This window comes from Centropristis striata, chromosome 7, assembly GCF_030273125.1.
Source record: "Centropristis striata isolate RG_2023a ecotype Rhode Island chromosome 7, C.striata_1.0, whole genome shotgun sequence".
NCBI classification, from domain to species: domain Eukaryota; kingdom Metazoa; phylum Chordata; class Actinopteri; order Perciformes; family Serranidae; genus Centropristis; species Centropristis striata.
The window spans coordinates 10,988,779-11,009,244 of record NC_081523.1 but is presented as its reverse complement, the minus strand read 5'-3'; the positions used below and the strand labels follow the sequence as shown (position 1 = coordinate 11,009,244).

General features: G+C 38.6%; 1 protein-coding gene across 1 annotated transcript; it reads right to left on the bottom strand.

Moving 5' to 3' along the window:
• Positions 1-700: 700 nt before the first annotated feature.
• trpv4 (transient receptor potential cation channel, subfamily V, member 4) lies at positions 701-15,703 on the bottom strand. The gene is made up of 17 exons (XM_059337053.1): positions 15,581-15,703; positions 13,824-13,905; positions 12,888-13,318; positions 12,127-12,302; positions 10,248-10,400; positions 9,038-9,178; positions 7,257-7,555; positions 6,972-7,151; positions 6,640-6,798; positions 5,800-5,892; positions 5,591-5,664; positions 5,060-5,225; positions 4,912-4,978; positions 3,589-3,893; positions 2,512-2,639; positions 2,299-2,420; positions 701-2,177 (listed from the first exon to the last, which is right to left on the bottom strand). The coding sequence occupies exons 2-17, from the start codon at positions 13,830-13,832 to the stop codon at positions 2,077-2,079; spliced, it is 2,604 nt and encodes an 867-aa protein (XP_059193036.1). The 5' UTR covers positions 13,833-13,905; positions 15,581-15,703; the 3' UTR covers positions 701-2,076.
• Positions 15,704-20,466: the final 4,763 nt, after the last annotated feature.

Sequence of the window (20,466 nt, the reverse complement as noted above, 5' to 3'; positions counted from 1 at the left end):
CCTCTGCAGCCATCAGCAGGCCAGATGAGGAACTGCACATCATAATTAACAGCTAAACTCAAAATAATTGTCATGAGATGAATGAATGAATATGCATTTTATAAGAAATACATTGAAAATCAAGAACTCTATTTTTTTTTTAACACATGTAATGCCATCAAAATCTGGTTGGAAAGTTTATTTAGATTGTCGGCCACCAAAAATGTAACTCTTGACTTTCCATTTGATAATATCAAATATACTTTTTCGCACAATTAATTATGGAAAAATGTTGTGACAACAGTGAGATGGACAGAATTGTAGACATTTAAATGTCTGTCCAACAATAATACATCTATTATTGTTAATAACACAAATACAACAATACACAATACAAAAAATGAAAAAAAAACCTTTTCATTTTTTTATATTGAACTCTTTCACACTTTTTCTTTCTTTCTTTCAGAAAAGGAATTTTAATTTCAATGAGATCGTCTGATTAAAAGGTACATAAAATAATTTTAATAATAAAATGTATGTTTTTATTTACAGCACTCCTGAAATGTATTTTATCATTACTCACAAACTCTCATTTGGTCAAATCACATCATTTCTGGCTGATGCTGATTAGTCGTAAATATCCTCGAATAAAAAAATCCAATCAAGTAATGATTGCAAAATCTCATAATTCTATGCAGGAATTGGAAGACAGACCACGGTATGGTTCATAAAATACATTCAGTGTTTATTGTTCTGTGCAGCAATATACAAACAATATAAAAAATGCATAGACATGTCTCTTTATAAAAACCAATGTAAACATTGTGAACAATGACCTGTGACCCTCAACAGTAATGAATTAGGGAAATTAACTGCATGGTCTATCTGCTCTTAATCAAACCATGTCATGTAGGACAATAACACAAATACATGTATACATACAGTAGCTGTGCATAAACAAGATGCTCTATAGGGCAAGGAGCCAATTGCAATGAAAACACTGCAGCAAATAGGGGGAAGCACATAATGGCAAGGCCTGAGAGTTGATTATGCAAATACCCCAGCTGCAAAGGAACAATAACTCTGGAAATTCAAAGACAAACCATAACACGGAAGGCTATTGTCTTGCATTTGCATATTTGCTTGACAACTATAACCTGCTCATCATGCCCATCTTGTTCAGAACAATGTCTTTGTGTTCATATAATAATGCACACATCAGGGTTTGGCATAGTGCATTGTTTCAGTTCAAATGAAAGCTGCGCTGCCTGAGCTGGCAGTCCAATAGACTTCGAAACTATTTGATTAATACGGAATAGAAAATGGAGAGAAAATATACTTCATAAAATACATATATTCTGTTTCTATACACTGAACCCCCATAGCATGAACAATAAACATTCAAATTACCATATACAACACAATCTTTATGATACATCATCATCTTAAATATAGAGCAAGAAAATGAAGGCTGAATTCTATTCTATTCTAAGTCTATGAATATTTACTGCAATTATTTCTTGAAGAATTATCTCCCATTGTGATTATATCTGTAGATGGCATTTTTATCAAAGCTGTGTACGCTGCTAATGCAATAATATAGTAATTGTGCTGCTGCTAGCTATTAAAAACCCCATGATTCGGTTTCCTGTAGCATTATAATGAGACTGGAAATGCTGAAATATTTTGAATCCCTGAGTGATCAGCCACTGATGTCTGAAATGAAGAGGTACAGTACATATTTATAATAGGTTTTATATTATGTGGCACGTTTTTAAAAAAAAATACAGCTTACTGTGGCTTTAATATTACTATTTCATCTTTTTGTCTCAGGTTTGGTGGTTTAAACTCTTCTTTGGTATTTTTCAGATCAGTGATTCTTTAAGACAAACATCCAGTGTCTCTGTGTGCTCATTCCTCTGTCCTATTACACCGACTTACTGTAATATTTAGTATACTTTCTCTGAAGAAAAGGCACATGAAGTCTGTGCAAATTAGCACACTTATTGGCTAAATGGTCCCCTGCAGAGTGATCTTGCTGGTGCTGATGGCTCTCAGCTGTCTCTTTAGAAGGACAGCACTAGTCTTCTGCAGGCCTCAGTGCCTGGGCGCCAGCGGCTCCATCTCTATCACCAGATCACGAGGCCGCGGCCCTTTACTTAACTCCACCACCCGCGGAACCACTGTGGACCAGCGGTCTGGAGGGGGATAAAAAGAAGGATTTTCTTTGATCCGTATGAATAAGTTAGTGTGCGCTCCACATGAATATATACTTATTTGTCGATGCATTTATTCATGAGAGCACAGTGAGAATCTCACCTCTCCGCAAGGCTCTGACGCTCTGCTGCAACCCGTTGGCTTGGCAGGTCTCATTCTTGCCTGGATCCTCATTTATTATCGCCAGGTTCTGATTCCAGTGGCACCAGTTCACCTCATCAACCCTGATATAACAAGACACCACTGGGATTTACATTTTCTTTGAAGTGGCATTGACGCTGCTGAGTGACTGTGATTATGAGTCATGCATATTACCTGAAGCACCAGCGTCGGTCAGGTGTGCCGTCCCAGTTCTTCCCCACAGTCACCATCTCCCCGGCTCGAAAAGACTTGCGAAGGCAGACTGGGAAAGAGCGCTCGATGTCCAAGATGGTTGTTGCCCACTGTAAATAACAATTATTATTATATTATATAATATATACATATTTTATTACTCACCTCTTGTGGTAATTACCCATGCAGATAGTTTATGATTTATTTGTTCAGCTTATGAGATATTCACCTTTGAGATTCCTGCTTCAACCAACAGTGTAAGTGAACGGAAAAGGCATTTCTGGTATTTGAAAAATTCTGCAAGGATTGCCATGAAATTTGGTACACAAACCATGGTGGTCAATGAGGTTGATATTTGTTCTCATAAGGAAATATCTTTACAACTATTCCATGGGTTGCCCTGAAAATTGCTGAATACATTAATGTGTGAATCACTTAGGTCATTCCTTACCTTTTCACCATAACTAGGTCAAATTTGGCACCAACGTCCACTTGCAAAACACTTTATTGGTCATAACTCACAAAAATAATACGCTAACAAGGACAAAATTTCACACAAATGTCTTACATTTTTATACCCCAAAAGGTAAAAGTGTAACTCCACCTTCCCGTTCTGTTGTTTCTCCTGGGAAAGTCCCGTAATTTGAATGGCCCTCAAATTTTATTATGAATAACCATCATACATGAATCCATCATTTTCTATGTTTTTCTGATGTCACAATCCACACACTATATACAATTTGAACCCATCTGTCACTGCAAACTTGCAACTCACTCTCCAACTTGACGTAGCTGTTAGCTTAGCTGTTGCCATATAGGCGCAGCAGGACGGCCTAAAATTTAACGGCAAATTTAGGCAGAGCTGAACTAAACACACGGCGGGAGAAATGATGAGAGCCAACACAAATGTTGGCAGGTATGTAATGTTCTGCAAAAACACTTTTTTTGGCCAGTAGTCAACTCCATGACTCAGGAACAGAAGATAGACTGTGAATTTGGTCAGATACTGAATTTGTTACACTTGTCTGTGCACTGTGCACCATAAAGAGTTCAGCTCACCTGAAGCTTCCAGATCTTCTTGCTCTCCTTCGACACATGTGCCACTGTCTCCCCCATCAGAGCGATCAACATGTTCAGCAGCAGGACAAACGTGAGGATGATGTAGGTAACCAACAGGATGAGGAAGACTGCAGGGTACTGTGCACTTTCGATCATGTCCAGCTCTCCCATCCCAATGGTCAGCTTAAAGAGATCCAGCAGGAAAGCACTGAAGGTGTCTGGGTCCCTGCAGTTGGGGTACTTGGGGCAGTCCCCGTCACACACAGTGCCCGGTGGTGGACACACCGTCAGCAGGGAAACCAGGGCTGTGGGGCAGAAAAAGAGGAGGTTGGGTTATGTGTTTGTAAGTACTTAAAGGAAGAGTTCAACAACAAATTTAAAGGAAATCACTACCACCCTCAGGTCTAACTACAGCCACAACATCACAATTTCACACACTTGTACGCTTTTTCAGCCTTTTTTAAATCTTTGTACGGCTCATAACATAAATAATTAGCAAACTGTATTGTATAATTTTTTTCCTTTGGACAGGTTACAGTTAGCTTAGCATTGTATAAAGACTGAAAACGGAGAAACACACTGTTACCTTTAAGGTTAACAGTTATGCATTAGCTTAGCTTAGCATAAAGACTGGAAAGAAGGGGAAACACAATGTTTGCTTTAAGTTAACAGTTATACATTAGCTTAGCTTAGCATAAAGACTGGAAACAGGGAGAAACACACTGTTAGCTTTAAGTTAACAGTTATGCATTAGCTTAGCTTAGCATAAAGACTGGAAACAGGGAGAAACACACTGTTAGCTTTAAGTTAACAGTTATACATTAGCTTAGCTTAGCATTAAGACTGGAAACAGGGGAAATGCCTGTTAGCTTTAAGTTAACAGTTATGCATTAGCTTAGCTTAGCATAAAGACTGGAAAGAAGGGGAAACACAATGTTTGCTTTAAGTTAACAGTTATACATTAGCTTAGCTTAGCATAAAGACTGGAAACAGGGAGAAACACACTGTTAGCTTTAAGTTAACAGTTATGCATTAGCTTAGCTTAGCATAAAGACTTGAAACAGGGAGAAAAATACTGTTAGCTTTATGTTAACAGTTATACAGTAGCTTAGCATAAAGACGGGAAAGAGAGGAAACACCATGTTAAGTGTTAGACGTTAGCGTGACATAAAACTGTTAAACCCTGTTTGCATTTTGCAGAGATAAGCCAACCTTTCTGGTTTCAGCTTCAGCTTTAAGTCAATGCACAGATATAAGAGTGTTATTAATATCTCAATCTATGGCTATTAATGCTGACACCTATAAACGAGACCATGAGCCTACCTGATGCATATCCAATCATGAATAGCACGTACACCAGCAGAAATCTGAAAAGGTCTTTGAAAAGAATCTGTGAACAAAATATATAATGAGTGTTAATAAGACAAGAAATGGTTGGTGATAGTTAAGGGTATTTTCTCTATTATCTGACCTTCTGTATCATGATGCTGTATGTGCCAGTGAGCTTTAGGCCCCTGGTGAAGTAAAGCGTGTTCATCCAGCCCAGGACAAGTGCAAACACCATCACAGACACGTAGGCCTTAATGCCGGACAGGTAGAGAGCAGCTGTGACTACAATCAGCACAGAATAGATGAAACTAGAGGACAGAGAGGAAGCTTGTTCAGGAAAAAGTTACACTGTTAAAGTCTGTGATATTGAAGTAATACATGAAGGCAGGAAGACGTGATTGCTGGCATGTGGCCTTTTTAACAGAATATAAACATCAAGGCCATGTTACTAATGATTGAAATCAACATCAAGAGGCGCTCAACATTCCCTGCTCTTTGTTTGGATCATGGGTTTAATTAAAGATGTAAACTATAAAACAGGCCAGGGAGGAGGTTAAGAAATTAATTAGATGACTCAATTTAGAGGAAGCAAAATTTGCCTCGAGTAAAAGTCAGCGAGAGCTACGGCACAGGCAAAGAAGAGGGGGAGCAAGGACGTAGGATGAAGACTTACTACAACAGTTGAAAGGATCCATCAATAAATAAAGACTTCACCCCAGGGCACTTCTTCAAGAAGAGGTCCTTAATCTGCAAAGAGCAGGAGAGACATTAACATAATGAAAACAACACTGTTGTTACAGGTTTGAGTTTGATGCCAGAGACTGGGAGACAGCAGAGAGGCTACCAATGATCAAAACATAAAGAGGCATCACATTGACTCACATTGGTGAGGAAGAAGAAGATTCCTGATGCCAAGGTGACAATCTCCCCCACCATGCGCAGGTAGTCAGAGGATGTTGTGTAAGGGTACGGAGGCTGAAGGAACGAGGACAATATCTATAGATCAACTCAACCTGAACATTTTAGTAATTAAACATAATATACTGTATATACAAAAACAGCCATGTAAGGAAAGGATTGGTTTAACATTTTTGGAACTATGCACCTGTTCGCTCTCTTGTTGAGAGTTAGATGAGAAAATTACATCATAGTTACATGGGTCAAGGATTACTTGATAACATTTTTGATTAGGTCTTTAAAATATGTTTGGTTTTTTTTCGTGATAAAGAATGCTATTAACTCTTGAGAAGTACATCTGATTAAAAAACCTTTGATTAAAAAACAGCTGTGACATAAGCATTTGTACAAAAACAAATGCTTATTTCCCTGAAAGTTTTAAGTATTCCTTTAATATGCTGTGTAATGCAGTAAGTGGTCACATTGTGCAAATTTCATACAAATTTGATCTGATCTGACATACATACATACATACATACATACATACATACATATATATATATCAACATATATATATATATCATTTGTCCAAACAAATTTACCTTTAGTACCAGGCAGGAAGAAAACAAAGTTGGTCTAATAATTTTTTCCCATGAGTTTATATATATATATTCTATACCTAATAAGCAGACTATTGTAAAACATAAGTAAATGTGGCCTACATTGGCTCATTCAACAATTTCACATCCTGAAGCACTGATCTGTTCCCATGAGATCTGGCCTCGCTATGGAACATATCTACATGTTTAGCAGTTTCACACCCACCGTGCCCTCTGTTGGGTGGTAATAAGCCACTGTGGTGAAGATGATCATGGTGATGAGGTAGGAAACCACGCTGATGTAAAATGTGACGGCGGCAAACTTCTGCCACTTGGCCCTCAGCAGCTCGTTGATGGGCTCGACCGCCAGCATCTCATGGCGGTTCTGACAACAGGATTAAAAACATGACACATTTGTAGACACAGAATCTTTTAGGCTTCTGATGCACCCATACATGTTATGCATGATGTCTTGATGTCCTTCATACTCTAATCTCGAGAGAAACAATATTTAATTTCAGCTGCAATTTTTAGTTAGAATAAAAACCCAAACATCACCTCATTGCGGCTGTTGTAGACGAGGATTTCCAGCACAGAGGGTTCCTCTCCACATGTATCCAGTGATGACAGATCATAGAGGGAGGAGTACACTGGCCCATACGCCCAGTCCTTAAACTTGCGTGACAGATGACGAACTTCCTCATCTTTGATCTCACGTCGGATAATGTGCTGAAAAACCTGGAGGAATATGGAAAAGCTGACCTTCTGACCTTTGACCTAGGGCCTGTGTAAATGTGAAAACTTGTTATTTTCTACCGATGTCACACTGATCATTATCCCTACCCCGATCTTCCCCAGCTTGGCGGCCATCATGAGAGGCGACATGCCATCGTTGTTGAGCACAGTCTCCAGGCTGCAGTCTGGGTAGAGCTTGGCACTCTTGATTAGCAGCAGGTCGTACATCTTTGTGAGGAAACGCGTGTTGTCCTTGGTGTTGTCTGCGATGTGCACCAGCGCGTGCAGCACTGTGTTTCCACGGGAATCCTGACGCCGCAGGTCGGCCTTCTTGTGTGGATTCTCAGTCAGGTAGTGCACGATGTCAGGTTGGTTAGTGCACGCAGCAAGTGAGAGAGGCAGCTCACCTAGGCAAACAGAGAGAGAGCACTCACTTCAAACTAAATCCACAGGAGATTAAAGGAACTGTATTTCAGATTAAAAATAAGCAAATCAACAGGAGGGTTAATTAAGAACTGTAGCTGGCATCTGTGTGTTTTTGCAAAGCATACTAAACATGGATCAAAGATTTGACTTAAATCCCCGCTATGAAAACAGCACAATTAGCAGTTGTTTGAGGGAGGGGCGCAATGGGGCCAGAGTGCCAAAAGCAGCTGCTGAAAATGAGCCGTTGCCATGGGTGACAGATTACTTTGTCACCTCACATAGAAACGCTCCTCTTCATGGATTTGCACGGGTGCATGCAGAGTGTTAGCGTGAGTCTAAATCCCATTAGCCATCAGCTCTGCCAGGTTCCTGTTCACCTCACTGCAAAGCTCCGCAGCAAATTACTCACACTGTGCCCGGACACGCTGGGATTTGAGAATGACAACCATGCTAAGTGCAAATAGAAATCATCTCCTCTGTGATGAGTGAGAAATATAACGTATGAATGTAATCAAATAAACAATTCTTAAAATTAGGTTGGCCAAAAAATAAAACAGAGTCCATATCATGCTCATCTTTTTAAGGGGTACATTAAAATCAATTATATCTGCTATAATTATCTTCAGAAGGCTAAAAGGACACACTGCTATAAATAAAAACCTATTTTTGCCTGGGTACCACATACAGCCAGATACACCATGTGATGCAGGAGGTTGTGCCTCAACAGACGCCACAGAGGGCAGTGTTGAGTTTACTTTACAGGTTCAGATTTGTTTTCTCTCTGTCTCTTACAGGTCAGTGAAGTCCTGCCCAGAGGAGGGTCAGCAGAGGATGTTTACTTTTCTTCACTGCAGAACACTGTCACCTTTCACTGCACCACCTCCTGAACATATGAAATAATGCTTGTTCTTTCATGTGTTTTCGGAGAACCACTAATGACGGTGTCTCGTACCATGCTTCAGAAAACATTTGGCTATGAGGCGGACTTCACCTCAGGACCACAGCAGTATCCTGACTGTGTTGGCTCAGCCGAAACCTGACATGTTTAAAAAGAGAAAGGGTGGGGTCTTATGTCATTTAATTTGTCCGCCATACGGGAAGTTTCATGGCCAGGACCATACAGCAACTATTTTATCTTGGCAGTTGCTGTAGTACACATTACAAAACTTTGATATCCCTGTGACGTAAAAGACTGGGTATTTGTGAGTGAAAGCAGGAACTCAGAACTAGTGTGGAAACTGAAAGAGTGATCAGTGAAGTCATAGAAACCACAGACACACCACATTATTAGTAGGCAGAAAATACAGTAACAGTTTTCCAGACTTCCTGGACAGAGTCTTCCTGCCTACAGTGTTTTACCACCTCCAAGGATAGAGTGAAAGGTTTGCTGAAAAAGGAAATACAGAAGCACAATGAACTCTTTTGTTTCCACACGAGATGTATGTGCTGACAAAGGTCATTACCAAAGTAGAAGTAGCCCCCCTCGTCTCTGGGCTGGAAGAAGCGTCCCCTCGCCTGGGCGTGTACATCAGCTCCCTGCTCCACCAGCAGCTCCACATACTGCTTACAGCGACGCTCTATGGCAATGTGGAGCGCTGTTTGGCCTAAGAATGTAGAAAAACACAATTATGCAGAAACATTTTAGCTATTATTCAAAAGTGCTGTTTTGTATTTTTTCGCTGACCCAAAAAAAAGAATCTGCTCAGTTACAGAAGAGAATAATGTCTTGCCAATCTTCTGTGTTTTTTTCTTTTGAGAAACTAATGCCAAGTGCTAAGCCTGAGGGTTGAGGTCATAAAAAAATGGACTAAAAGCCACGAGCAGTTAGAGCTACATTTATGTGCAGGTCGGGTCAAAACCCATAGAAACTGACCCCTAAAGGTTTTTTATGATGTCACATAAAAGGCGTTTCCTGCATGAGGAAAAGGGGAGAAAACAATGGAGAGTAACACCACATTTGTGTGTAACAAGTTGGTCTTGAAACCTACATTTTGTTTACTGTCTCGTCAAACAATATAAGGTATGAACGCCAAACAAATGAGGTCTGGATCTTCTCATTTACAGAGCTGTAAATAGTCGCTATACACATATACAGTACATAATGTAAACACGGTCTTGTTTTCACCAGCCAGCTGAGCTACAGTAGTAAAAAAGAGATCACCGTCTTGTATAAAACTGCAAAATTTTATTTAATTATGTCTTGAAACATCTCCTTTAAATTACAAATTACTTTTATGTAGCTGTATGGCAGGGATGGGCAACTGGAGGCCCAGGGGCCACATACGGCCCTCACCCTCACTTGAAGTGGCCCTCAGTACAACTATGCATGAAATCTTAAAAGTGCAGTGTAAAAATGCACAAAATTACTTCTTGCAATTAATGTTGGTCTGCTATTCTTGCACTGAAAAAAAATAGAAATCACAGTAAGTGTTTATTTTTTATTTGCTTCAAACCTTTTGTATTCCTATTTATACTGTTCTACATGCATTTGAGCATGAAATATGTGAAGTTACTGCTCTGTAAACATATTTAAAATTGCAGTTTCATCATATTCGGTTAAGTGCCGGTCCTATATGTGGCCCAGTGGTTGTGTCCATGAAAAATTGTGGCCCCCTGCAGCATTTAAGTTGCCCATCCCTGCTGTATGGTATCATGATTGGGTTATGTCGGTACCTCTGTAGTAGACATCCCTGAAGGGTGTATTTATGAACTCTCTGAGGTTTCCGGTGCTTTCCGCGATCTCCACCAGCAGTGGGATGGTGACATTCTGCCCGCCGTAGAGGTTCAACAGGGCTTTAGGCAGACATGTCTTACCGGTGGATGGCTCTGTTGGAAAATTAAATTATGATAAAAACATTTAGAATATAGTATAGTAAACACATATTTATTACTTCATCAAGACCCATCATGTTCCAAATTTGTTCATTTGAATATTTTTTAACTGGATGCTATTTAACACTCAGAATATTAATACAATTGAATTATTAATGTTTAGGTTGGTTTGGTTTGTAGCTCTGCATTTGAACTACTAATGGCAGCCATGGGACATTTCAACCATTATCCATCACTTTTATCCATTTTCCACCCGCTTTTTAAAGGGGATATATTATGTTCTTTTTTTCAGGTGTTTTGGGTTTTTAGTAAAAGAAAAAACATATTTTTTCTCACTGTCTATCTGAATAAACTTGTATTAACCCTCTGTCTGAAATGCCCCGTTAAGTCCCTGTCTCTTTAAGTCCACTTATGTTATTGCAGCTAGGGAATGACTGTATGCCACTTCTTACCTTTTTATGGTATAGTTGTGACATCAAAACCTTATAAAAGTCCTTACAGCTTGTTTAAAGGAACAGTTTCCGAATGGGCTGTGTGCATTTCACTGCGGGTTGCGCAAAAAAGACATGGAAATCTCACTTTTATATATGAGACCTTTACTTTTAGCTACTTGTTTATACTTCTCCACTTACTTGTTAACATTATTTAATTTTACACACTCTTAATTGCAACATGTGGTGTTCAGGTATTCAGTTGGCTCAATAGGATGATATAAAAATATATATTTTTTTAATCAAATCATAATTTTTTTTAAATTAGTTGTATTACTTCACAACTCTGGTTGGGAATCTACTGTCATATAAAATGTGACCTCCTGGTGTGTTCCTCTAAATGTACTGGTAACAACGAAAAAAAATAGACAGAGTTTTGTGAATTGTCGCATGCAGATACTTAAGTAGGGTTCATAAGCGCAAACTGTAAAGACGGGTCAAGGAAGCCCTTCACTATTTTTAGTCTCTCAGATTTGTTGAAGAAAAGAAAACACTGTAATGCCCTGTTTAACTCTTTGAAGGAGATGACAGTTTGCTGTGATTTGTCTCTGCTCCTTGTTATAAGCCTGAAAAAAACTTCTTAGACACACACAGGAAGCTTTCCTTGGGCCTGCCGCTAGCAGGACAAAGACTCAACTCCACCTTTTCCCTCTCACATCCTTTGAGCAGAGAGAGAGAGAAGCAGGGGAATACAAAAGGTCAAAGGTAAAACTAGATAACTAGATAAAACTGACTTTCTGCCTTAGAGAAAAGTAAGGGCTGAAATTCAATAGAGAGAATTTGGGCAGAAATTTTGTGAAAGTGTAAAACATTTATTGATTTAATCTGCATCACAAATAAAATGCTCCTATTAAAACACACTCCTGTTTTAGGGCTGGGCAGTATAACAATATGTATCATCAAAACAATATAAAAATGTTTCTTTGTTTCTATTGCAATGTCAAAAAATGTTGATGTTCTTATCTTTGCATGGGAGCAAAGCAAAGGGAACCGTAGAACTTCTGTTTGGAACATCCAAAAATAAGCTTGTTACTTCCTATTGACTATTTCTTTATCGACTTACCAGAAAACATTCCTATATCTGCATAGAAGATTTTGGCCATATCGCCCAGGCCTACGTATTTTCTTCCTTTGTAGTCTAGTGTAGTTGTGCAGTGGTCGGTAAAAGCAGGCAAAAAGCAATACAAAGACATCTGATGTAAGTGACCACCTGAACATTTTAGTCTCACCTCTAAATTCCTCATCAGTCAACCTCTTTTCATGACTCTGCAGGTACTCCAACAGGCCCTCGAGGGCCTCAGCGTCTGCTCGTGACACGCAGTCGAAGAGGAGAGATCGGTTGAATACTTTCATTACTTTTGGTGGGTCTGAGCTTCCACCATCATCGCAGGACGTCTCAGTTTTACTGAGGAGACACAAAAACATGATGTGACGTCACACATTTACTGTAAGATGCAAACTGGTTACAACAAAAATCTGTTGAGTTCTCTGTGAATCCATGGCGTCATTTCATTGACATAAAATGAAGAAGTGAATGTGTTTTATGCATAACCTTTCTCATAAACTTTTCTCCACACCCTCGAGTTCTTCAGTAAATAGACCTCTATGTGTACTGGACAGGTACAGCAACCTAAATATTACCTCAACGGCTGCAGAGAGGCCAACAACATGCCCTCTGTTAGATCAGTGAATGGGCTGAATGAGGGAATGCTTGGTACATGTGTGTGTGTGTGTGTGTGTGTGTGTGTGTGTGTACGTACTTCCTCATGTGGCACACCTCTGTCTACAGAGCGGCAGTTGTAGAGGAGGTTTTATTTTTTCTGACAACATTTTTCCAAACCAGCCCTTTTGTCCCTGGAAAAAGTCCAGTCTAGGTTCACTCTACTTAAGTCAGAAACCCCTTAACTAAAAAGTCTAAAGGAACACACAACTATGAAAACCTGAAGACAAACATGAATTGTAGTTTAGAGAAAGCGAAGCCCCCTCTCACCCTCTTGGGAGCTTCTTCCTCCGTTTCTTCTGGTTGCTGGTGTTCCTGTAGGTACCATAGTCAAAGAGCGAGTCCATGGGTGCTTTCTTGGGGCCTTGAACCACATTTGAATCATATATGGTGGATTCAAATAGGTCCATATGGGTGGAAATACCCTTCTTGAAAGCACCCTGGAACTTCATCCGCAGGTTCTGCCTGCCGTCCGCAGGCTGGCCAGGCTGAACCAGCTCCGGGGCCGAGTCCTGGCTGATGTCCTGAGTTGACGGGGAGCCATCCTCGTTCTCAAACAGGTGTGAGAACTCAGACAGGGCGAGCGCTGCATCGCTGTCAGGCTGAGCAGCCCCGCCGTCACCTGCGTCCACGGGAACAGAGCTGAGGGTGTCGGCCTTGGACAAGGCAAGGTGGCACCTTCTGAGGAGAGCAGAACGGCCCTGGAATGAACAAAATGTTCTGGGTGAGCTGCATGACCTTTAGCTAGTCAGGGAAGTCTCATACAAATGGGAAAATAAGTCTAAAAGGTCCCCTGTGGGTCTTTTTTGGGGGGTATTTTAGGGTTTTCAAATTTGCAATAACAGTACAAGGTATTACCACTAATAACTTAATTAGAAACAGAAAACAAGGATGCAAATAAATGAATAATAATAACATAATAATAACAATTGCATATATTTAACATACACTTCTCATGACATACCTGCCACTGAGATAACTCAGCCAATGTCCCATTAGTATTGGTCTACACTGGAACCAGTTCAAAGGTTAAAAGAAAGTCCACAGTGTTTCCATATATTCAATAAAACACAATGGACAAAATAATAAAACAATTTTATTTTAAACTACTTGTATTAAAATTACCAAAGGAACCCTGGAAATGTCCACTTTAAGTTTGAAGTCAAATTTTAAAGTATATATATTTGGCATCCGGCCCTTCTGTACCTCATTCATCCCTTTTATCACAATGATGTGCCAAATTCCTCTTCAGGGCAAACTGGAAATGATGCTGAAGCATGTGGGTGTCCTGTAGAAACAACAAAAAGAGTCACCATCAACTGCTGACACAGAAGTACAACAAAAACAAATCTGTAGGTCCTGACTGAGTGATATAAAAAGAGCTCTGTCGTTTGGGGCTGGGATATATGGAAAAAGTAGGGAAGGACTGATGCCAACACCATGGCTGTGAGTCTGGCCTCTCATTGGTCACAAATATGTTCCCTCTCTCAGGCAGAATCACACCACCTGTCTGTTTCCGTCCTGTTAACACTCCACATATTTACAACTGGTGCATCCATGCCAGGGCTGCAATGAAAAATTATTTTCATTATGGCTTAAATTATTCTCTTGTTTAATCGATTAACGGTTTGGTCTATAAAATGTCCGAAAATAGTGAAAAATGTCACTCCCAGTTTTTTCAAACTGGTATGAAACAACAAAAGCAGGTAATATTCCTATTTAAGAGGTTCAAAACAGCCTTTTCCCCCATTTTTGCATGGAAAAATACAGATCGATTAGCCGTCAATCAGCTAATAGCTCTATTCTCACACACACACACACACACACACACACACACACACACTATCATTCACTTTACTGCTAAAGTATGCAATAACAAGGGAATTAGTACAACATGACATCATCACATGTTCCCTCAGCAGCTTCCTTTCAATGCGTACACTTTCCTGAGTTTGTTCATGACATTGACCACTTATCTAAACCAGACTGTGCTGCAAAGGAGCACAAACAGAGGAGCTGGGGTCCCACTGAGGGGGAGGCATGACTCACGACCCTGTCTGACACACAGGGATTATCATGCCTTTACACCTCAACAGGCATTTGATAGTAAAAAGAAGAGGAACAAAGAGAGAGAGCCCTTGATAAACTATTAAAACAGACTAGGAGCAAAGGATTAGGTTGTTAGGTGGAGGTTTCTGACGGCAAAGAGGACCCCACTGCGTATTAAACCTGTCACAGTGATATAACTGGATCATAAAGTAAAATAAAAAGTAGACTCAAAGCTCACATATTATCCACTTATTGGGTCTGGGAATGAAAAACCACTTGTAAAAGTTTTTAAATGTGAGTGACTTGAGTGAAGCCTCAGAGATGTGGGACTTCCTGCTCACTATCACTGCTGATGTGACATTATCCAGAGCAGGAGAGGCTGGAGGCTGTGACCCGAGCCAAATACTGCCAGTGGTGTAGTGGAGGCTATACACAGTTGTACGGGGTTTACCCACATCTTTTTTTGGTGGTTTACAGTATACCTAAGCCAAAGAACCTGGAATATATAGGAGAGTATCCCTATCCATACATCTACATATTGCACACCAATCTCGTAAACTACCACTGACTGCTGAGTATAAAAGTAGATCTGATGTTTTTAAACAATCATAGATTTTTACAATAACAACAACAATCCCATAAACGTATGAATTAATGAACTGTGAATAAATAAATATAATAAATAAGTAAAACATTTCTAGAAGGGAGTACGAAAGTATTAAATCATGACAAAAACAATGTTAAAATGTAAATTCTAGCAACACTTTAGGAATCATTAAAGGTCAACTGTCTCTCAAACAAGGTCTAAATAATTATTAAATTATTAAAGGAAGGTCAAGTAAATATTTTCCCCCAATTAATGTGAGTTTAAACTCCTCCGAAGGCATTTAATAAAGATTAGAGATGCTACTTACTGTGATCTAAACTGTTAGGGCTTGTTTCTTGAAAAATAAACTATTCCGCTGCTTTTTTTCTCTGTAGTTTGAAACTTGTTTTTTCTCTGTCGTGTTGAGCGCTGCTCCGCTGCTTTCTCCCGGCTTGAATGTGACTCCTGCTCGCTGACACGACTTCGACTTAATCACAGTTTTCTTCTGATGCGTGTGGCTGAGCGTAGGTAAAGTCCATTACAACAACGGATGCTTTCACAGAGTTTGGGTGGGACACAGTGGCAGACCCTGAGAGCTGCAGCCAACGCTGAAGTGTTAGATGTAGTACCGGTGATGGCCGCTAGGTGCCGGCAGCAGGAAACCTCAGACTGCAATAAAGAACTATTCAACAAGTTAACTGTGAGGCCTCGCACTTCTGGAAAATCTGTTTGAACAGTTGACATGTCATCACTAGACACTTTGGTCTGAACAGGACCTATCGCTTGATGAGAGGAGGATTTTTCCTGGTTTGCAGGTTTTGCAGATATCCATTTTTCTAAACACTTTAACCCATAAGAACCCAGACCCAGTAATCCTTAAAGGAAAATGATGGGGGATATATCACAGACCAAGTGGACCACATAGAACACATTTATGATGTTTAAAAAAAAAAATCGGTAAGGCTTTATATTAAGGTCCTAGTAATAGCCATTAATTAACAAGTAATAAGGCCCTTGTAAGTCCTTACAAGATGCTTATTAACATTATTGTGTGTTTATAAGCTTATATAAGTGTTAATAATGGCATTACAAACACCCATGACCCACCCATTATGTCTTTGCCATGCCTTTATTAATCTTATTTTGTTTGCTTATTGATATTAAAATATACTTTATTGCTCATCTATTATAACTATAAGTTAACTATGCTTTTTGCAACTACTGGATCTAAAGCGAGAACAATGGCTTATTACTTGTTAATTAATGGTTATTAAGGACCTTATTATAAAGCGTTACCAAAAAATCTACCCCTAAATGTCAAGGATCTGTGATGTGAGATTGCGCATTTATGGTGTTTATGTTTATGATATTTATGTTTATGATATTTCTTATTTTAAAATAAAAGAACTAGACACACTTTCTACTTACAGAGATACAAATTTGCCTTTTTGTTTGCATCTCCATAACATATATCAAAATTGTGACTTTAATTTGTTCAGGAAATATGGTCAGAACAAGTTAAATGCAATACAGGACATCCTATTAACGGATTAGAATTGTTAAATGGGTTTAAACTTAGCCTCATAACAAAAAATTGTTATGACAAATCTACAAGAAAAGCTGTTTGAAATTAGCTACTTTTTCCCATTTCTGTTTCCAGTCACACCCACATTATGGAGAAGTCACTTGTTGTCAAAATCACATGACCACCACACCAGGTGTTGAGTATACGTTGCTTAGGGATTTAATGAGTTAACCCTTTATCAGGCAAAGAACTATATTTGGTAACTTCAGGTCATATTTTGAGAAAAAAGTCACAAATGTATTAGATTAAAGTGGCAAATCTACAAGAAAAAAAGTTGCAGATTTAAGATTTAAAGTGGCCGATCTGCGCAAAAAAAGTCGCAGATTTACGAGAAAAAAGTGGGGGGAAAATTGACTTTTTCCTCCCAGATTCACCACTTTAAATCTCATAAATCTGCGCATTTTTTTCCTGTAGATTTGCCACTTTAATCTTGTAAACTTTTTTCTCAAAATATTATTTTCATATGGGTTTTTTTTACACATTCTGGCAGTATGTAATATCCTCCAATATTCTCTAGGGTTGAAATTTGGAATTTGCAAGTATTTCAATGAGTGCCCTATTAAGGGTTAAAGGAAAACTCCACCGTTTAGCACTTGGGAGCACTTCGACTCGGCGCAGTAATATCATCACTCCTGAAAAATCTTCTCCCCTCAGGAGTGATGATATTACTGCGCCGAGTCGAAGTGCTCCCTATTCCGCCATACATTATAGTTATCCTTTTTATCCGCTTAGAAAAGCGCCACGTTTTATTTTGTGTCGCCATACTTGGTCGTTTAACTACTCGTGTAGCTGTATTTAAATAGGGAAAACGTGGAGGAGTTTGGTCGCTTCTAACTGTCCATCTGTTTGGATCCTAATGAATGAACTGGGCTAAGCTAAGTGCTAGCCAAGTGGCGCCGCGCGCCAGGGCGATTGAGTGCACGCATTGAGACGCAAGAGGTCTGTATCAACTCGTCTTACTTGACCGAATAACATGTTTTAATATGAAAAAACGGTGGAGTGTTCCTTGAAAGTGGTGAATCTGGGAGAAAAAAGTAGCTTTTTCCCCACTTTTTTCTCATAAATCTGCGACTTTTTTCGCGCAGATTTGCCACTTTAATCTAGTAAATTTGCAACTTTTTTCTCTAAATATTACCTGAAGTTACCAAATATAGTTATTTGCCTGATGAAGGGTTAAGGTCAAGCACAAAGCTGAATATGGGAGATTCTAGAAGATTTAAAGTGTTTGTTACACGGGTGTCACCATGGGTTCTTATGGGTTAAAGACATCCTGTGTATGTCCTGAGTGAAAGTCAATTTGAGACCTTTTCTACCCAAGTGTGTCCTTTGCAGGTGATTTCACAGCTGAATTAACATGCCAGCGACAAATATTCCACTGACCTATTTCTCAGCTATTCAAAACCACTCAGTGAAGTAGTTTAATACATTTTTGCAGGTAAGGAGTGGTGAGGTATACAAAGAGAGCGCAAAGAGTCATACACAAAAGAAAAATGGGAACTCCCTGTTTCCTTGTTTATTAACACTTTAGCTGATCCCTCCAGGTTGTGAGAAAGCTTAGACATTAAGCTTAATCCTCCTGTTATGTGCAGTAATAATGTTTGTGAGTCAATTTTACCTGGGTGTCAGAAAAAAAAAATCCCAATAAACATTGTTTATATCTAATTATTTACTCTGTTACTAACCATTTCAATCAATATTTAGTACAATGGTGTTCTTTACCTCTCAGAGATCATGGTTCAATGAGGATAATTCACTTGTTTTTCATAAAAAATGCATGTTAAAACTTTTTTGTATGTATATTGGAAAGAACTATACGGTGGGCCACCGTAAACCTACACATAAAATACAATGGTTTTACACATTGATTTAAAAAATATATATATTTTACATTTTTTCTTGTTATGGAGTGATGTTAATAAATGAACACGAGACACCTCTTTTGTTCAGTGTCAAATTGAACCGCTGACCTAAATTCAAGACAAATGAGGCAAGCACAGTTTTTGAACCAGAAATGAACAAAACAACATATTTGTATATGTTGATTACACTTATTAAGCCAAGCAGAAGAAGCTTCATCCTGAAAAAAATACTTTATTTCTTTTTTTTTAGATTTTAAACTTTGTAATGGGCCAATTTAATCCGCAACATAAGGCGGGTTAATGGACCATAAAGATGTAGAGAAACCTCTTAGTAAAAATATCAATATTACAACTAAAAGTCCAGCATTGATAATTTAATGTAGCAGCTGTTCAAAGTGATGATCATTTAAACTTTATTCTATACTGTAAGGTCATTTGTAACAATGCATCATATTTTATGTGATGGCCATGTGATTTAGTTAAGTAACAATATTTTCTAATGAATGTAATGAAATGAAAATATAATTCAATAAATAGATATACTCAGGTACAGTACAAGTACCTCAAATAAGTATGGAACTGGAGTATACTCATTTCCACAGCTCCAGACTGCCTATTCTGCACAAGAAGTCAAATAAATCACATTAATTATTGCACATATTTTTATTGCAAATTATGGTTTACATACATTGAAAATACAAGATTTGTTATTTTTGCACTATACACGCACTGCAACATAATTTCAGCCACAAGAGACACGACACAAGCTTTTCAACACATTAACTCAAAACAATACTGACGAATCAAAGGCCACCAACACAACCTGTATTCAAGGTCAGTATGATGTCAAAATACGTTTGACATTTAATATAGCTTCACCAAGCATCTGAAGTTCTATCTAACAACCGTTCAGAAGGCAAAAAGTCATAACGCAACACTTAATATTCCCTTGACGATGAGGTTTAAAGAATATACAAATTGAGTTTTATGTAAGCACCTTAGAGCAGAGTGGACAGAGAAGCACCTAGTGCTGATGAAGCATCGCTTTGGAAGAAGATACATATTCAAGTCCTGCATAGCATGGAAGTATAAAAGAGGCAGAGCACGCCTTAAGTAATAATTAACTTTTTGTTTTTAATCAGCCTGCCTGCTTCGCACAAAGTGACATGTATAAAAATATGAAGGCAGAAAAGCAGACATGGTCACTTAAATGCTCTGGAGCTGCAGCTTAAGGCACAAACAGGTGTGCAATATTACAACAGTGTACATACAGCTTCTTGTATGTTGCTTGTAGTTTTTCAAAAAGGACGCTGGAAAAATATTCCAGTTGTGTTTTGTATAACTTGCAGTGGTAGAAGAAGTATTCAGATCCCTCATTGAAATAAAAGCACTAATACCACACTGTGAAATCACTCCACTACAAGGAAAAGTCCTGCATTCAAAACTTACGTAAGTAAAAGTACAAAAGTATCAGCAACAAAATATACTTAATTAAAAGTAAATGTGCAGAATGGACCCACTCAGATTGTTTTAGATATATTCTAAATGTATTATTAGATTATTTGCATTGATTGAATTATGTAAACTGTGTTTATAGGGCTCATTTTCACTATTTAATATACTGTTATGAGTCACTTGAAATTTATCATGTTTTTATGTTGAATCTTGACCTGATAAATGTAGTGGAGTAAAAAGTACAATATTTGCTTTAAAATGTAGTGGAGTAGAAGTATAAAGTTACATAAAATGGAAATACTGAAGAAACCTCAA